This window comes from Oenanthe melanoleuca, chromosome 20 (genome assembly GCF_029582105.1).
Source record: "Oenanthe melanoleuca isolate GR-GAL-2019-014 chromosome 20, OMel1.0, whole genome shotgun sequence".
NCBI lineage: Eukaryota > Metazoa > Chordata > Aves > Passeriformes > Muscicapidae > Oenanthe > Oenanthe melanoleuca.
In genome coordinates, this window is record NC_079353.1 from 7,263,872 (window position 1) to 7,277,959 (window position 14,088).

Here is a 14,088-nt window from a genome sequence, read left to right on the forward strand (position 1 = left end):
CCCACGACCTGGTTCTCATCCTGCCCTGCTCACCGTGAGCAGCCGGGTTCTGGCTGGGCCTGGAGTGAGGCTGAGTAAGGGATGTTGGCAGGACTGGGGGTGCTGTCTGCCCTCAGATGCACATCTGCCCCTTGCCCACCACAGTGCCTCAGCTCCTGCCCCCAGCCTGGGCTTGTGCTGGATCTGTGCCAGGTCTCTGCATTGTTCCCAAAACTCGGGGCACACCATAGGCCCCAGGAGCCTGATCACACTATTCATGAATGTAAACAGACACAGGTAGTCACTGCCTTTGGGACAGCCTTCTGTGTTGCCAGGTCAGCAGAGCAGCCAACAGGCCCCTCACTGCTGCCTGCAACCCTGCCAACGGCCTGAGACCAGGGGCAGCACGGGTCTGGAGCCAACATTGGGGCAGGGGGTTGTCTCACACCCTTTCCCTGTGGCTGGGGCTGAGCTGCTTTGCCCATATGAGGCTCTGTCTGGACTCAGCTTCTCCAGCCACCCATGCTCTGCTCAGATCAGCACCAGCCCCCCACACCAGAGCCAGCCCCCAATACTGATACGAAAACACAATCTTTATTTCCTAGGTTTGCAACAGTGAGTCCTGGCAGCACAAGGTTCAAGGACAGAGCCAGGTCTGCCCTGGCTTGCTGAATAGGCACACAACAAATCCCACCTGTGGGACTCCTGGTGAATAAATACAGCAATCACAGAGGCAGCTGCACCTGCTCACCCCAGCTAACATCCTTGTCTGTGTCCTGCACACTGAGCACCCTGAGCACCCTGAGCACTCTGCCTTGGGACATGCAGCTGGAGTGGGGCCATGGGGCTCAGAGCCTCTCACTCCGAGACTTTGGAAACTGGGCTCTTTTCTCCCACCCAGTTCAGGGCTGGCAGAGCTGTTTGAGGACACGGAGAACGTGGCTGGAGGTGCCAGGGGCACAGGGCTGGGGAGAATTGAAGAGCAGTGTCGGCCTCAAGCGCTGAGCATGATGGAAGAGCTCCCGAGCGAACACCGGCTCCACCTGCGGAGGCACAGGACGACAGAGGATTGCTACAGGTCCATGTCCCTACGTTGTAATGGTCCCTGTGCCTGGCTCAGGGGTCACCAGCCCCAGTGGGTACTCACGTGAGCCATGATGAGTTTCTGGAAGGGGTGCCCAGCTCTGGTGGGGTATTCCTCCCCAAAGCACAGGTAGATCTGGTACTGTGGTATGATCTGCCCATTGCTCAGGTACTCCCGCACCTCTGCAAGACACCAACCCTGTCAGGGGACACACAGCCCCCTGACAGCCCCCATCAGCCACACCAAGCTGCCCCTCTTCCTGAGGGGAGCGAGGCCTCCCAGGGACTTACGCTGTATGTACTGCTGCGTGTCCAGCAGCTTGTAAGTCCTCTCCCTCTCCAGCTTGTTGGGCCAGTTCTTGTGCGGGGCCAGTGGCCCATTCCAGTACACCCTGCCCTGGCACTGGCGCTTCATGAAGACCCCCTCAGGTGCTACCCACAGCAGCACACCACGCTCCAGGTGGGGCAAGAGCCTCTCCAGCACGTCGGTCATGCAGGCCACATGGCCATGGCCATTGAGCACCTGTGGTGAGGGGAATTTTATCTGCTCCATGCAGGAGGGGCCGTAGAGGTGCTCGCTGTCGGCCAGCACGGCGCGGGTGGTGATGCGGCAGCCCTCGGCCGTGCGAGTGGTCACCTCCTTCACCAGCACATCGCAGTAGTACAGGCGGATGTGGAGCCAGCAGTCTGGGGCAAAGGGATGGTCAGTTCGTGGGCAGTCTGGGCTGGTGGGGCCACCCAGGGCATTGCCTGCAGCATAGCTCCTACCTGAATTGTTGACATCCTCCACAGGGAGGTAGGATGGGGGTCCGGGAAGAAGCTGGCCATGGGTCGGGTTCCAGCCATAGAAGACTCCCCTCACAAGGCACCCTGGACCAGGGCAGAGATGAGGTGATAAGAGGACATGGACAGTAACCCCAAGGGCTCGCAGGCACTCTCCTGGCCCAAGCCCCTGGGCCCACACTTCCCACTGTGTTTGCTCATTACTGGGACTCATTATATCCCCAAAGAGCATGGCTTTGCTGGGGCAGGGTGAGAGTCTTCAGCCTGCAGAAGCACAGGAGAACAGGATCCTGGTAGAAATGTGCACTCCCTGCCCTCAGCCCCATCCCACTGAGAGGGACCCTCCTCACCTCTCTGAGTTGGGTGGCCAGAGAGCCGGGGCTGTGGAGACACGTGGGCATTCTCCAGCATGTCCTTCTGGCTTTCCTCCTTCTTTGGACTTCCTGCAGTGCTGCCCTGGGGGTAGGAGCAGCTTTGGTGAGGGCTGAGCTGGCAGCGGGGGATCCTGACTCTACAACGGACCCCACAAGCCATCAGATCCCCTGCCTGGGTCTGGCAGTGCATGGCAGAGGGGACCCTCTCTGATGCCCCGTTGGACAAAATGCAAGCAGTGTGCAAGTGTGGGAGCAACTGATGGGTGAGGGGGGGATTTGAGGGTCCCACCTTCTCCCCTGCCTGGATGGCACAGGGCAGGCTCACCTGCTGGTCCTCACTGCCTGGGGACTGTGTGTCACTGTCCTCTGCAGAGAGCAAGAAAGAACAGATGAACCCCCTGGCAAACGGCAGGAACAGCCCCGGGGAAGACAGCTGGCTGTCTGGGACACCCAGAGAAGAAGAGGAGCGGGGGAGGAAGGGTAATGTCTGTGGACACGGGGCTTGTACAGGCATGTTTCAGGTATCAACCCCACATCTGGCACAAGAGGAGGGACGGCAGGGACGTACCTGCATCACAGGCTCTGTCAGTCACGATCTGGTACACCTTGTAAGGCTCGGAGATGTCCAGCTGGCTCCGCTCGGGCACCTCCTGGAAGTCGGTGCTCTTGTTGAGGGCGCAGCGCAGCCGCGTCTTCCAGGTGGAGGGGTCGGCCTTGTCCGTCCCCTCGTGGTACTTTCCCTTGTAGACGGCCCAAGCCTGAGGGACAGAGGGTGCCCTGTGCTGGGGGTCTGCCACAACCTCAACTTGACAGTCCAAGGGGGTCCACCGGGGTGGGGGGGCAGCGGGGAACCGGGGCTGTGTGTCCTGGGGGACTGCGGGGAGCTAGGTGGTGCGGGGTCACAGGGGAGCACACGGAGCTGGACAACCGGGAGCCCCGGGAGTGTGCACGGAGCTGGGCGGTGTGTGCCAGGGTGTGCAGGGAGCCAAGTCCCAGCGCTGCGCACAATCAGGTAATGGAGGGCGCTGGAAGTGCACATGGAGCTCGGCTGCACGGAGCTGGGTGAGCGATTCCGGGGTGCGCACGGAGCTGGGCAGTGGAGACGCTCGGGCAGCGGGGGCCCCGGGCGATGGGGAGTCCTGGGAGTGCGCACAGAACCGGGGGCCAGTCGCAGGGACGCTCCCAGGGCCGCATGGGCACGGCGGGGAGCCCGGGGTACCTTGAAGAGTGCAGCATCCTCCTGCTGCCGGTAATCCTGCTTGGACGCGTGCTTCCAGGGGATGCGGAAGAGCGTTCGGTGCCGGTTCTCCCAGCGCAGCCCCGGGTACCGGCCGCTGTCGATCTGCGCGATCAGCCACTCCTTCAGCCGCATGGGCGCCCCCGGCTCCGCCATCGCGGCCCGGCGGCGAAACTGAAAGCGGCTCTTGCTTTCACTTTCCTTTTCCTGCTCCACGCTGCAGGTTCTGGCTGCCCCAAGACGGGGTGGGGGGACGGGCCTTTAAAATATTTTCTCTGCTCCACTTTTCCCCACGCAGCAGCGTCAGACATCCGTGTTCAGGAAATAGTGATGTAATTGAAGGTTACAGCAATGGGACGAGCTGGACCTGGTGCCTCCAGGTGGGACCCCCAAAAAAGGCATCCCCGAGGTTTCAGACGCTCACAACGTGTGCACCCATGTACACTAGTGGTGATTTTAGGCTCTTCCCGTAGTTCATTGGCTCCCGCGGAGACTGAGTGATTGACCCCCCCGCACTCCACCTCGGGCAGTGCCCTTTGTTAGGCAAAGGGTGGGCGCTCATTCCCGCCTCTTGCCTGGGGCTCCAGCCTTTTCCTGCCGCGCAGAACACAATGTGCAGCTCACACTGGTAATTTACATACCGAGATACCTGCACTAGGTGTATTTCTCAACGCAGGCACCCTGCAGTCGCGGGAGAGGGGATAAGGTATCAGAAGGCACACGGAACTCTCTTGCAGCCCTCCCAAATGCTTCCCCTAAAACTGTCAGGTCTCCCACATGCTGCCCGAAGGGGTCAAGGGACCCTACTCCCTTTACTTCCTGCTTTGGGGCCCCAGACAGACACATCCCAGCTCCAGGGACCAGCTGCTCACTCCACGGATGTGGGGAGCTGCAGGGAGTTGCGGGAAGAGCACGGGGTTTCCAGGGTGGTGTGAACAGTCACATGTCCACATCTCTCAGATATCTCCTCTGCTTTAATGCTCACGTCTGCCTCGCGGGGCTCTGGATGCAGAGTCGAACGGGAAATGGGTGGGAAGGGCGGATGAGCTGTGCCAAGGGCTGGCGGGTCTGGGGTGGGACACATCCTGCGCCAGCTTTTCGCTGGCCCCCAGCAGGGCACAGGCTGGGTCGCTGAGCCACCCTGACTCTGGTGTTGGTTCCGCCATCACTGCTGCAAAGTCTCATGTCATTGTGCAGGGAAACCCTGCTCCTCTGCCTGACTGCTGCCTCCCCCAAGTCTCCTTTTGCAGTGCCCCAGGCCTCCATTCCTGCTCTGAGTCAGAGAAAGTCACCTCTGGCCGAGAGGAGAAGCGAAGTTCCTCAGAGCTACTGGGGCTGCAAAGTCTCCAAATGAATAATCAGTGGCAGAGAGCCCAGTCCTGGGCTTTCCCAGAGGATGTGAGGACAGGGCACAAGCCACGTGGCACAGAGGGCACATGAGGCCACACACGGTGTAGGAGCGAGCCCCACTGGCAGGGGTTTTCTCTACTTATTGAGCCTGTCCATGAGCCCTTTCTTGCAAAGTAAAGCTGAGGCACCACCTGTGCCCCCCATCTGGGCGAGCTGTGGGGCCACGTTCTGGGAAAAGGGCCTGGGAACTGACCGACAGAGAATCCACATCTCCCCTTTCTGCCTTGGGAAGCAGAACTATGGCAAGGAGTCTCTGCACAGCCTCCCAGTGGCTTGCACTGATTACATCCAAGGCCGGCAGATAATCGCAGCCGCCGGCTCGTTTGTTCAGGCCCAGCCCGCCGGGATAAGCTTTATCGGCCGGCCGGGGATTTCATGTGCTGTGGCAGCCGCCTGGTGACGCAGGCCCCCGGGGATCTAATTACCCGGCCATCAGCAAGGACGCTCAGGGGCCAGATTCCCCACTGTATTCCTCATCGCGCTTCTCCCTTCCCAGAGAAGGTGAAGCTGCTTAACCCTTAAGCTTTTCATGCCAAAATGAGCTTCAAAAGGCAGTCAAACATTAACTCCTATCTAACCCTGCCCTTGCCCGGGTTTTTCCAAGCTGTTTGAACCAGATCTGCCAGAATAAATACATTTTGCTGTGCTGTGGAGCTGAGCTGGAGGGGCCAGGGTTTACAGTGGGAACAGGGGAATTCCTGGGTGTAAACATCTTGGTACAAGATGTCCCAGTGTGGGAAGGTGCAGTTGCTTATGGGACACACATCCATCCCCGATGCGTGGTCCTGGGCTGCAGGACTTCCACCCCACTGGGTACTGAAGAGGCTAAAGGGTGCTGAGAGCCTGGCCTGGGGGTGAGGGAGTGGGTAGAGGAGCCTGGAAAGAACTGGGAGGAGAGTGGGACCCCAGATGGTGCAGGCAGATGGTGCAGGAACAGTGAAGAACAATGCACCCCTGGTTATTCAGTTTGCTCAGTATCTACCCAGAGAGGGTGGAGCTCCAGTCTGCCTGGGTCACCCCAAGACAGCACCCAGCCCAGCAGGCAGATGATGGCAGCAGGAAGGAACTCTAGTCTTGAAGCTTTGTCTCCTGAGGGATCCCTGCCCCCTAGGAGAGTGGGGTAGGGATGAGGGGTACCCCAGAAACATGCTCTGAGCCCCAACAGGGACAATGCTGATGACCCCACTGGGCATCCTCAGAATTTTTCCCACCTGGGACTTTGCTCCAGGAAAGGGTGTAAACGGGACAGGTCTGGGGCTTGTGATATTCAGCTGGTGCCAGGCTCCCAGTACTCCCAGCAGCTGGAGCCAGCAGACTCCTGGACCTGGTGCTCCTGGATCCAGTGAGTAGAGAGGCTACAGTGAAACAGGCTCCAGGGAAGCTCCCACCTGCTGCTCCCAACCTCCCCTGGAGCAGAGTTTGTCCCCACAGAGCCCTGCCCTGGCACTCAAATTTCTGGCCTCCCTTGTCAACTTCCCACAAGGCAGCAGGGTGAGCCCTGTCAAGGCATGCATGTTCCCAGCCCACTCCAGAGAGTAGCCAGCAGCAGCTCCAGACTGGTCCCATGCTGGAACCTTCCCCCTTGGCAACCCCATTTCAACCCAGCCATCACAGGAGAGTCAGATCACAGAGAAGGGTATTTATTACTGGGGACATAGAAAGTCTTTAAGCAAAATGGCTTAAGGCTCTGCTCTAGTGAGGTCTGGCCAGGTTAAATGCTTGGTTCCCACCTGTTACAGATTGTGCCCTGGGATAGGTGGGAATGGGGTGCAATGGACTCCTAAAGCTACAGTGTTTGCTCAGGGCTTGTGCTTGGCCAGTCTGGAGCTGGACCCTTGCCTGGGAGCCTGTGTGGTGGCATTACCTGCTGGCACACTGGTGTGTCCCTGCTCTGCAGCCACCTGGATGCTGGGAGCTTGTGCTGCTGGTGGGAAAACCGCTCTGAGGGGAGCACCAGCTCTCCCGTGCACCCTGAGGCCATGCAGTGGGTACCCAAGTGCTAAAGCTGCTGCTGGCAACACCTGGGTACTGGCCTGTGGCATAAGAGACCCCCCTCTGTGTTCTGCCCCAAGCAGGAGCTTGCAGTGACCCAGGGGCAGAGACCTGTGTCCCCAGCACACCAGATGTGAGGAAGATGAGCCCAGCATGTGCTGCAAAGCCCAACAGAATCCATGAAACCTGCCCAGACAGAGAGTGGCTCATTCCCACCCCAGAAGAGAAGAAGGAGCTGGGCTTTGTGCAGGTCCCTGCCCAGTGCTCCCTGTCCCACTGTACTGCATCTCCTTCATCTCTCCCAGGCTTTTGGGTGATGCTCACTGCTCTCCCTTGGCTTGGGTCACTTCAGACAAGCCGGGATGCAGGAGAACGTCCTCTTCACACGCAGCAGGAAGGGACTTGTGCTCCTCATGTCTCTGGTTCTTGGGACCAGTCCTTGCACAGCTCCCTCTGTCCTGGACGTTCCTTCTCTCCCTACTGGCAGCAAGGCCTTTATTTCTTCCTCGTCATTGAAAGGGGATGTCCCATACCTCTGCTTCAGGTGCTTGCGGACCTGGGGAAGGAGCAAGAAGTAAAATAAAGTGCTGGTTTACTAGGGCAGGTCCAAGCCTGCCAGCAAGGGGAGCAGGGAAGAAACCGAGTCCCCTCAAGACTCATCCTTGCTCTAAGACCCATGGCAGGCTCAGCCACGGAGCAGGGCACACGTGGCAGAGGCTTGTCCCACCTTGCGGGCTGCACTGCCGCCGAACTCAGACAGCTGCTGCCTGAAGCCGGGGTTGGGGTTGGCGACGGGCCGGATGGTTCGGATGGCATCCAGCACCTCCTGGCAGCTCAGCTCCGTGACAACCATGACGTAGGCAACAACCACAGTGGTACTGCGGGAGATGCCAGCGAGGCTGGCAAGAGAAAGCACAGAAGGGCTGGCATTAGTGGCACACCCTGACCCCTGATTGTCTCTTCCTCCACCCCTGTGCCTCAGATATTTCAGTTCTTCTCCAAGGACTTGCTCTCCCACAGGCCTGAGACCTTCCAAGGTCCTGGCCATCAGTGCCTATAAATACCCACTCCTGTACAGGGAATGGGAGCAGCAGCCACTGCCTGGCTGCCTGCCCCAAACCCCACTCATCCCTTGCACTCAGCTGCAGCAAAAAGCTGCCCTGGCTCCAGGACTGCCTGGATCCCGCTGCGCAAGCCACAGCCAAGGGTGGATCCTGGGTGGGTCCATTGGCACAGAGTCCTCTGGCACAGGCTGCCTTTGATCAGGGGTTGAAGTTAAAGTGAGGGGCTGGGGGCTGTATCTGATGAGCAGTGGGCTTGGGAGGAAGAAGCATTACCAGTGGACGAGGCAATTTCCTCCATGCAGGCGACACTGATGGATAAAACTGATGCATTCCTTGAAGTGCCTCTTGCTAGCAGGAAAAATAAACCAGACAGAATAAGAATTTCAGGGGTGGAACAGCATTTTTAGCTGCAGGCAGAACAGCCCTGCATGTTTAAGTTGTTTTAGGGGATCTGCCAGCCACTGCTGAGACCTGAGCAGCTCACTGCTGTTTATTCCCAAGGAAAGGTGGATTTGCCAGCTCATTCTGTGCTGGGGACACAGAAGGGGACACTGTGCTGAGGATGCACGGGGCTGCCCTGTGACTTGTGTGACTCATGCTGGGGCAGTGGGACGCTGGCTGCTTGAATCTCCAGCCACGCCTGTGCCCTTGGCTGGCTTCACACCCTTTGTGTGCTCTCCCCTCTCCAGACACTTCCTGGGGGGCTGCTTGCTGCTCCTCTCCATAGGTGCTGCAGAGTGGCTGCCCCTCACCTCACCCCAGGGCTTGTACCCTCACATCAGTCACTGCACTGGGATGCTGTTGGGGTCCAGGGGTGGTCCCCTGCACTGTGGCATCATATCTCCAGCCTGTGGGTTGTTGTGCTTGAGGAGTTGGAGACGGCACATGGAGGGCTTGAGAAGTTGAGCCCTCACCTCTGGTCACCCTCCTGCCTCCCTGCACGTTCCCAGCCTCCCCAGGGTACTCACATGTTGGCTTCAGGGGTGTCAGGCAGGGGGATGCGGAGGTAGGTAATGTCCTGGAAGACAATAGGAAGAGGAGAACCATAGGCACTACAGCCAGAGTGTCATACATTATCGAAGTGGGGCTGGCAGTGTCTTTGCTCTTTGCCCACAGCTGCCTAGAGGGTTTTGCTTCCCCCACAGAGCATCCCCCCTGCATGGGGATGAGGCCACACTCTCCCTGGGGTGAAGGGCAGGGCAAGGGGACACCAGTAACTCGTGGGAGGGGATAGGAAAGAAGAGGAGTCTGGAGAGCTCAAAATTGTTTTCCATCAGTGTTCAAGGCTGGGTTATAGACACAAGACAGCCAGTTTCCCATGCTGGGGGGCCATCCAGCTCCTCTGGGATCAGTGACCAGGGAGAGGTGTATGTGCCATGGGATGCTCAGGGGGGGAAGGAAGATGCAGCATGGAAGGAGCCGCAGGAATTTACAGGGTGACATCTGGTGGAGGACCCTACCTTCAACAAGGGCTGGGGAGATTCATGGATTGAAACAATGTGGGTGATCTTGTTCCGGCTTAGCTGCTCCAGGTCTTTGGCATCTGAAAGATAAAACTGGACATCAACATGTATTCATTTCCTACCCTTCTCTTCCCACAGCGCTCCCACTGCTTCTACAGCCAGCCAGCGCACAGAGCCTTGCTCCAGCAGATCGACTGCATCCCACCCCCACATGCAGCAGTGCAGACATGGAAACCTGGAATGCCAATCCCATGATCCCAAAACAGAGGCCTCTCCCTGATCCCTTCTCCTTGCTGCTCATGCTGGTTGAACTGTTTGCACCTGCACAGAAACACTCGGGGTCAACAAGTAGTGTCTCTCCTGCCTGTACTTGTCCCCACTTTGGGGGGAGATCTGTGTCCTGCCCAGACCTCCTTGAGCAGACACACACGTAGCACTGGGATTTGCTGCAGGAGAGATGCTTTATCTTGTGAACTATGGAAGCGGAGCTGCAGCAATTTACATCAGCTCTGATTTTCTGTAGAAAACATCTGAGCAGGGACTTGCTGCTCTCTGGTCTCTTCTCTCTAGAGCTGTGTGGACAGAAATGGGGTGTCTTTGGCTGTTTGGGGTAATGCCCTGCCTCTCACCAATGCTTCAGCATTCTGGGTGTGATTCTGGCCTCTGGTCCAGCACAGCAGTTGTTGCACAGGGAGGGGAGCATGCTTGTCTTGCTGAGCAGCTTCCAAGTGGCTCCTTTTCGTGCCACAACCAGCAGATGCAGCAAGCACGGCCAGAGAGAAGGGGAAACATTTCCCCATCTCATTCTTTTGGGTTTCTAAACTTTCACGTGGTGTAAAACCTTGGCTTAGGAATCCAGCCCGGATGTGCTAATGTGAAGTGAATTTTAATAGAAGCAAGTCTTAAGGGAGTTGCTCTGCAGGGAAGCTGCGATCTGTGTGGGAAGCGAAATGGGGACCCTTGTGGGGACTCAGACACCTGCCACCTTCCCATCCACCTCAGCAGGCAGTGACAGCAAATGGTGACACTGCAATCAAGGCTTACTGGAGCTAGAGAAGCTACTAGTTGGAGGAAACGTCTCTGTGAGCTTAATGTTTCAGGCCTAGAATCTTGTCACTCTGGATTTCCTGGCAGCGTGATGAGGAGTGTTTGGATGGCATCAGGCCTAGGCCCCATAGCACAGGCTGCTCACAGGAACCCCCCTGATGACCCTGGCAGCTGAGTGCTCTTGTCCCTCTGCTCCCAGCAAGCCACAGCCCACCCAGCCCAACCCAAAGTGCCCCATAGGGCACAGGGAGAACAGGGCTGCCACTCCAGTGACATTTCCTTAGCAATTCACACCAGTGGTTTTAAACTTCCACAGTGCTTATAGCAGGAATCAGGGTGGGAAAAGAGCCATCAGGGAGGCAGGAGTACTTATAAATGCTGGTTTGTCATGGCAGATGCCAACACTTGGTCATTAACTGTCCCCTGACTACAAAAACTCCTTAAAATAGTGACTTGGTGTGAGAAGGCGTGACTCTGCCTCTGGGAAATTCCCTCCTCAGAGTGGGCAGCCCCCTCTGTCCTCTTCTATAGCTGCAGAACTGGAGAGCATTACCCTGAAGTGTCCCAGTCCTGCTCCCTTGCACCCATGTGGCATTACCAGCTCCTCTGCTCCTGGCATGGCATCCATATTTCCTCCTTGACTCCTTTCCCCATGTATCCCAAGAGCTCAGGACAGCTGTTAAATAAGGAAACCATGCAAAGCCAGGGGTCCCTGCCTTGACTTTCCCACAGTGTCTTTACTCCCACTACTGCCAACACAAATTGGATGACAGAGCAGAGCAGGCCGTGGGTGCAGGCAGAGCAGTGGGCACAGGCAGGGTGGTGGGTGCAGGCAGGATGTCAGGCAGCATTTGCAGGCAGGGAGACAAGCTCAAGCAAGCCCCACTCCCCAGCTGGAGAGCATCTCTGCAGCAGTTGGCTCCACTTACCAACGAAGTTCCCAAGGTAGAGGCCGGGAAGGATCTGTGGGACACAAGGAGAAGTGGCAGTGTGAGCAGTGACCTTGTGCTGTGGTACTCACTGTGCTTGGACCCATGTTGGGAAGGAGTGACCTTGGTTGGAGGGGGCAAAGTTCTAGCATTGATATGACCATTGCCAACCCTAGGGTGGGAACAGTGCCAGGGCAGCTGGACCTGTGTGTTCCTAGAGCTGCCACTGCTCTGGCATTCAGGATGTAGAGCTGGATGTAGCCCTGGCACCTGCAGCCACCTGGCACTCTCATGGGCACTGGGAGCCATACACAGCTTTTTTATTGCTCCTCTTGTTTATCATCAATCAGTCCTCCATTGGAGTTTATTACCTGAGCTCAGCAAGTTGCATACACCTTTGTACAGCCTTGGACTATACCTGTGACCTGTGGAGCCCTGCTGCTTGAGGGATGGGAAAGCAACAGGCACAGAGAATCTTGTAGGGGATGTAGCTGTCCCCCTCTCAGCCCTGAGCTCCGCTCCCCTCACTCTGCACTGCAGGAAGCCCATTTCTTACAGCTCACGCACAGATTGCTCTGGACACCATGCCTTCAGCTCATATCCTCTGGGAAATTCCACTTCTTGTGATGAAAAGATAATTACTTGACAAGGCCTCTGTTAACAGCGCTGCAGATGCAGAAGCAGGACACCTTGCAAACCTTGTCATCCAGAGCTATTTTATATTCTCTCTCACTAACAGCCTGGGCAGTGAGTTCAGTCCTGTATCCAGCTGCTTCTCTGCCAGTTTCTCCCTGCAGCAATATTTGGTACCCAGGGCAGGTGGAGGTGATTTTCACCAGCACATCTGGACCCACACTTGTCTCACTGCTCACATTTCGAAACGTTTCTCTCAATTGGACAGCTTAAAGAAGGGCTTTTCTTTGTGATTCCAGCGATTTTAGATCAATTTCCTATCAACGGGGTGCCTTTAACTCACAGCTGCAGCACTGAGAGGAGCGGGTGGGAGAGCACCAGTTAGCAAGGGCAGCTCCCAAGGGCAGGACACTGAACCATGAATAAACAGCATGTGCCTGTCCCCAGAACCCTGCTCCAGAGGACAAAAAGGGGCAGCACATAAATAAAATAGTGCCCACCCCCTCTGCCCCCTGATACCGAGCCCCATGCACAGCACAGCCCTGCTGAGCAGGGGGTGCGGGACCACCAGGCTCGGAGTCATTCAGGGCTCCCAGCGTGTGCCTGGTGCTAGTTCCTTGGGATTAAAGATGCTGGGAAAAGTTCCCCCCTTCCTTGAAGGAACTCGCTGTGACCCCTGCCCTCTACCCCTCTGGGCAGCTGTCAGCTGTCCCAACGCAGTGTCCCTGGCTGTTTCACCTCCGGTGTTGCTCTGCAACAAACAAACAAACAAACAAACAAACAAACAAAGAGCCGAGCCCTGTGCCGGACCTGCTGCCGGCAGGTGAAACGCCGCTTAGCATGGCAGAGGCAGCCGCCAGGTAAGGGTCTCCCGCCTCCGGCACCGGCCGAGCCGCCCGGCCAGGGCCGAACTGCAGAGCAGCCGCCCCAGCGCTCCCATTACCTGGCTCATGCCGTTCCCCATGGCCGACGGCAGGCGCCGGAGGTGGGGACGGGGCGCTGGTGTCCTTGTCCCCAATGCTGCCGTCCTCCCCGTCCCCGGGCGCAGCTGCCGTCCCCGCTGCCTGGTCGGGTTCCCGTCATGAAGAGCTTGGTTCCCCGGGGCTCGCTGCTCGTTCCCAGCGCGGCGAGGCCGGGCCGGTGGCTGTGCCGGGGCAGAGGGGACCGCGGCCGCCGTGCTCCGCGGCTCCTGCCGAGGCCCTTCCCCGGCTGCTCCGGCGCTGCCGCGCACCGGCTGCTGCCTGGCCGGGAGCTGACAAAGGAGGAGAAACTCCCCCCCTGCGCTGTGGCGTGGGAGCACGGGGCCGCGCTGGCTGTTGCCTGTCGCCGCTGCCCGCGGCCGTACAAGGCTGCACTGTTGGGAGAAGAACAAAACCTTTGTCCTGCTCCATCAAGGAAGGTCTGTGCGGCCGCGCAGGCGAAGCGCCCGGCAGCATGCCCACCCCTGCATGCACCATACCTATCCCAACGCTGCCCTGCCCGCACTGTGCCCACCCCTGCCTGCACCACACCCCCCCTGCTCTGCCCGCTCCGAGCCCACCCCTGCCCGCTCCAAGCCCACCTGCAGCCAGGTGCCGCAGGATCCCTGCCCTGCCCGGCGGGCTGCAGGAGTGTCCTGGCGACTTCGCCGAGCCGCAGGACGGGCAGTGCCAGCGGGGAGCAGGGCTGAGGGGCTCCCCAGCACTGCCTGTCGCTCCAGCCCGCAGGGAGGGTCAGGCCGGGGGTCTCGGGGCCGGGGCAGGCCGGGGGCTCGGGGCAGGGTCAGGCCGGGGGTCCTGGGGCCGGGGCAGGGCGAGGAGCTCGGGATAGGGTCAGGCCGGGGGTCCTGGGGCCGGGGCAGGGCGGGGGTCTCGGGGCAGGGTCAGGGCGGGGGCTCGGGGCCGGGACTGAGGGGCCGTGTGGGGAGGCGGCTGCCGAGAGCGCCCCCTGGCGGGCAGCCGCGCGGTTGCCATGGGGACGGGCGCGGGCTCCGGCGCCCTCAGAGGCGGGAGGGGGTCGCGGCCCGGCTCACGGCGGTGCCCGGAGGGTTCCCGGTGGACTCCCGGTGGGTTCCCGGCTCTGTATCCCAACTCTTGCACATCCCCGGGGCAGCAT

The 14,088-nt window shown here is 58.9% G+C and overlaps 1 protein-coding gene across 1 annotated transcript; it reads right to left on the minus strand.

The window, feature by feature from the left end:
* Window positions 1–551: 551 nt before the first annotated feature.
* Window positions 552–13,829, minus strand: DUSP15 (dual specificity phosphatase 15). Its single transcript, XM_056507825.1, has 16 exons — window positions 13,556–13,829; window positions 12,938–13,348; window positions 11,362–11,395; window positions 9,383–9,465; window positions 8,891–8,940; window positions 8,196–8,270; window positions 7,586–7,757; window positions 7,206–7,414; window positions 3,439–3,718; window positions 2,788–2,977; window positions 2,509–2,585; window positions 2,196–2,301; window positions 1,831–1,932; window positions 1,354–1,749; window positions 1,127–1,245; window positions 552–1,022 (listed from the first exon to the last, which is right to left on the minus strand). Exons 2-16 carry the CDS (start codon window positions 12,956–12,958, stop codon window positions 882–884), a joined length of 2,055 nt encoding a protein of 684 aa, XP_056363800.1. The 5' UTR covers window positions 12,959–13,348; window positions 13,556–13,829; the 3' UTR covers window positions 552–881.
* Between the last annotated feature and the right edge of the window lie 259 nt (window positions 13,830–14,088).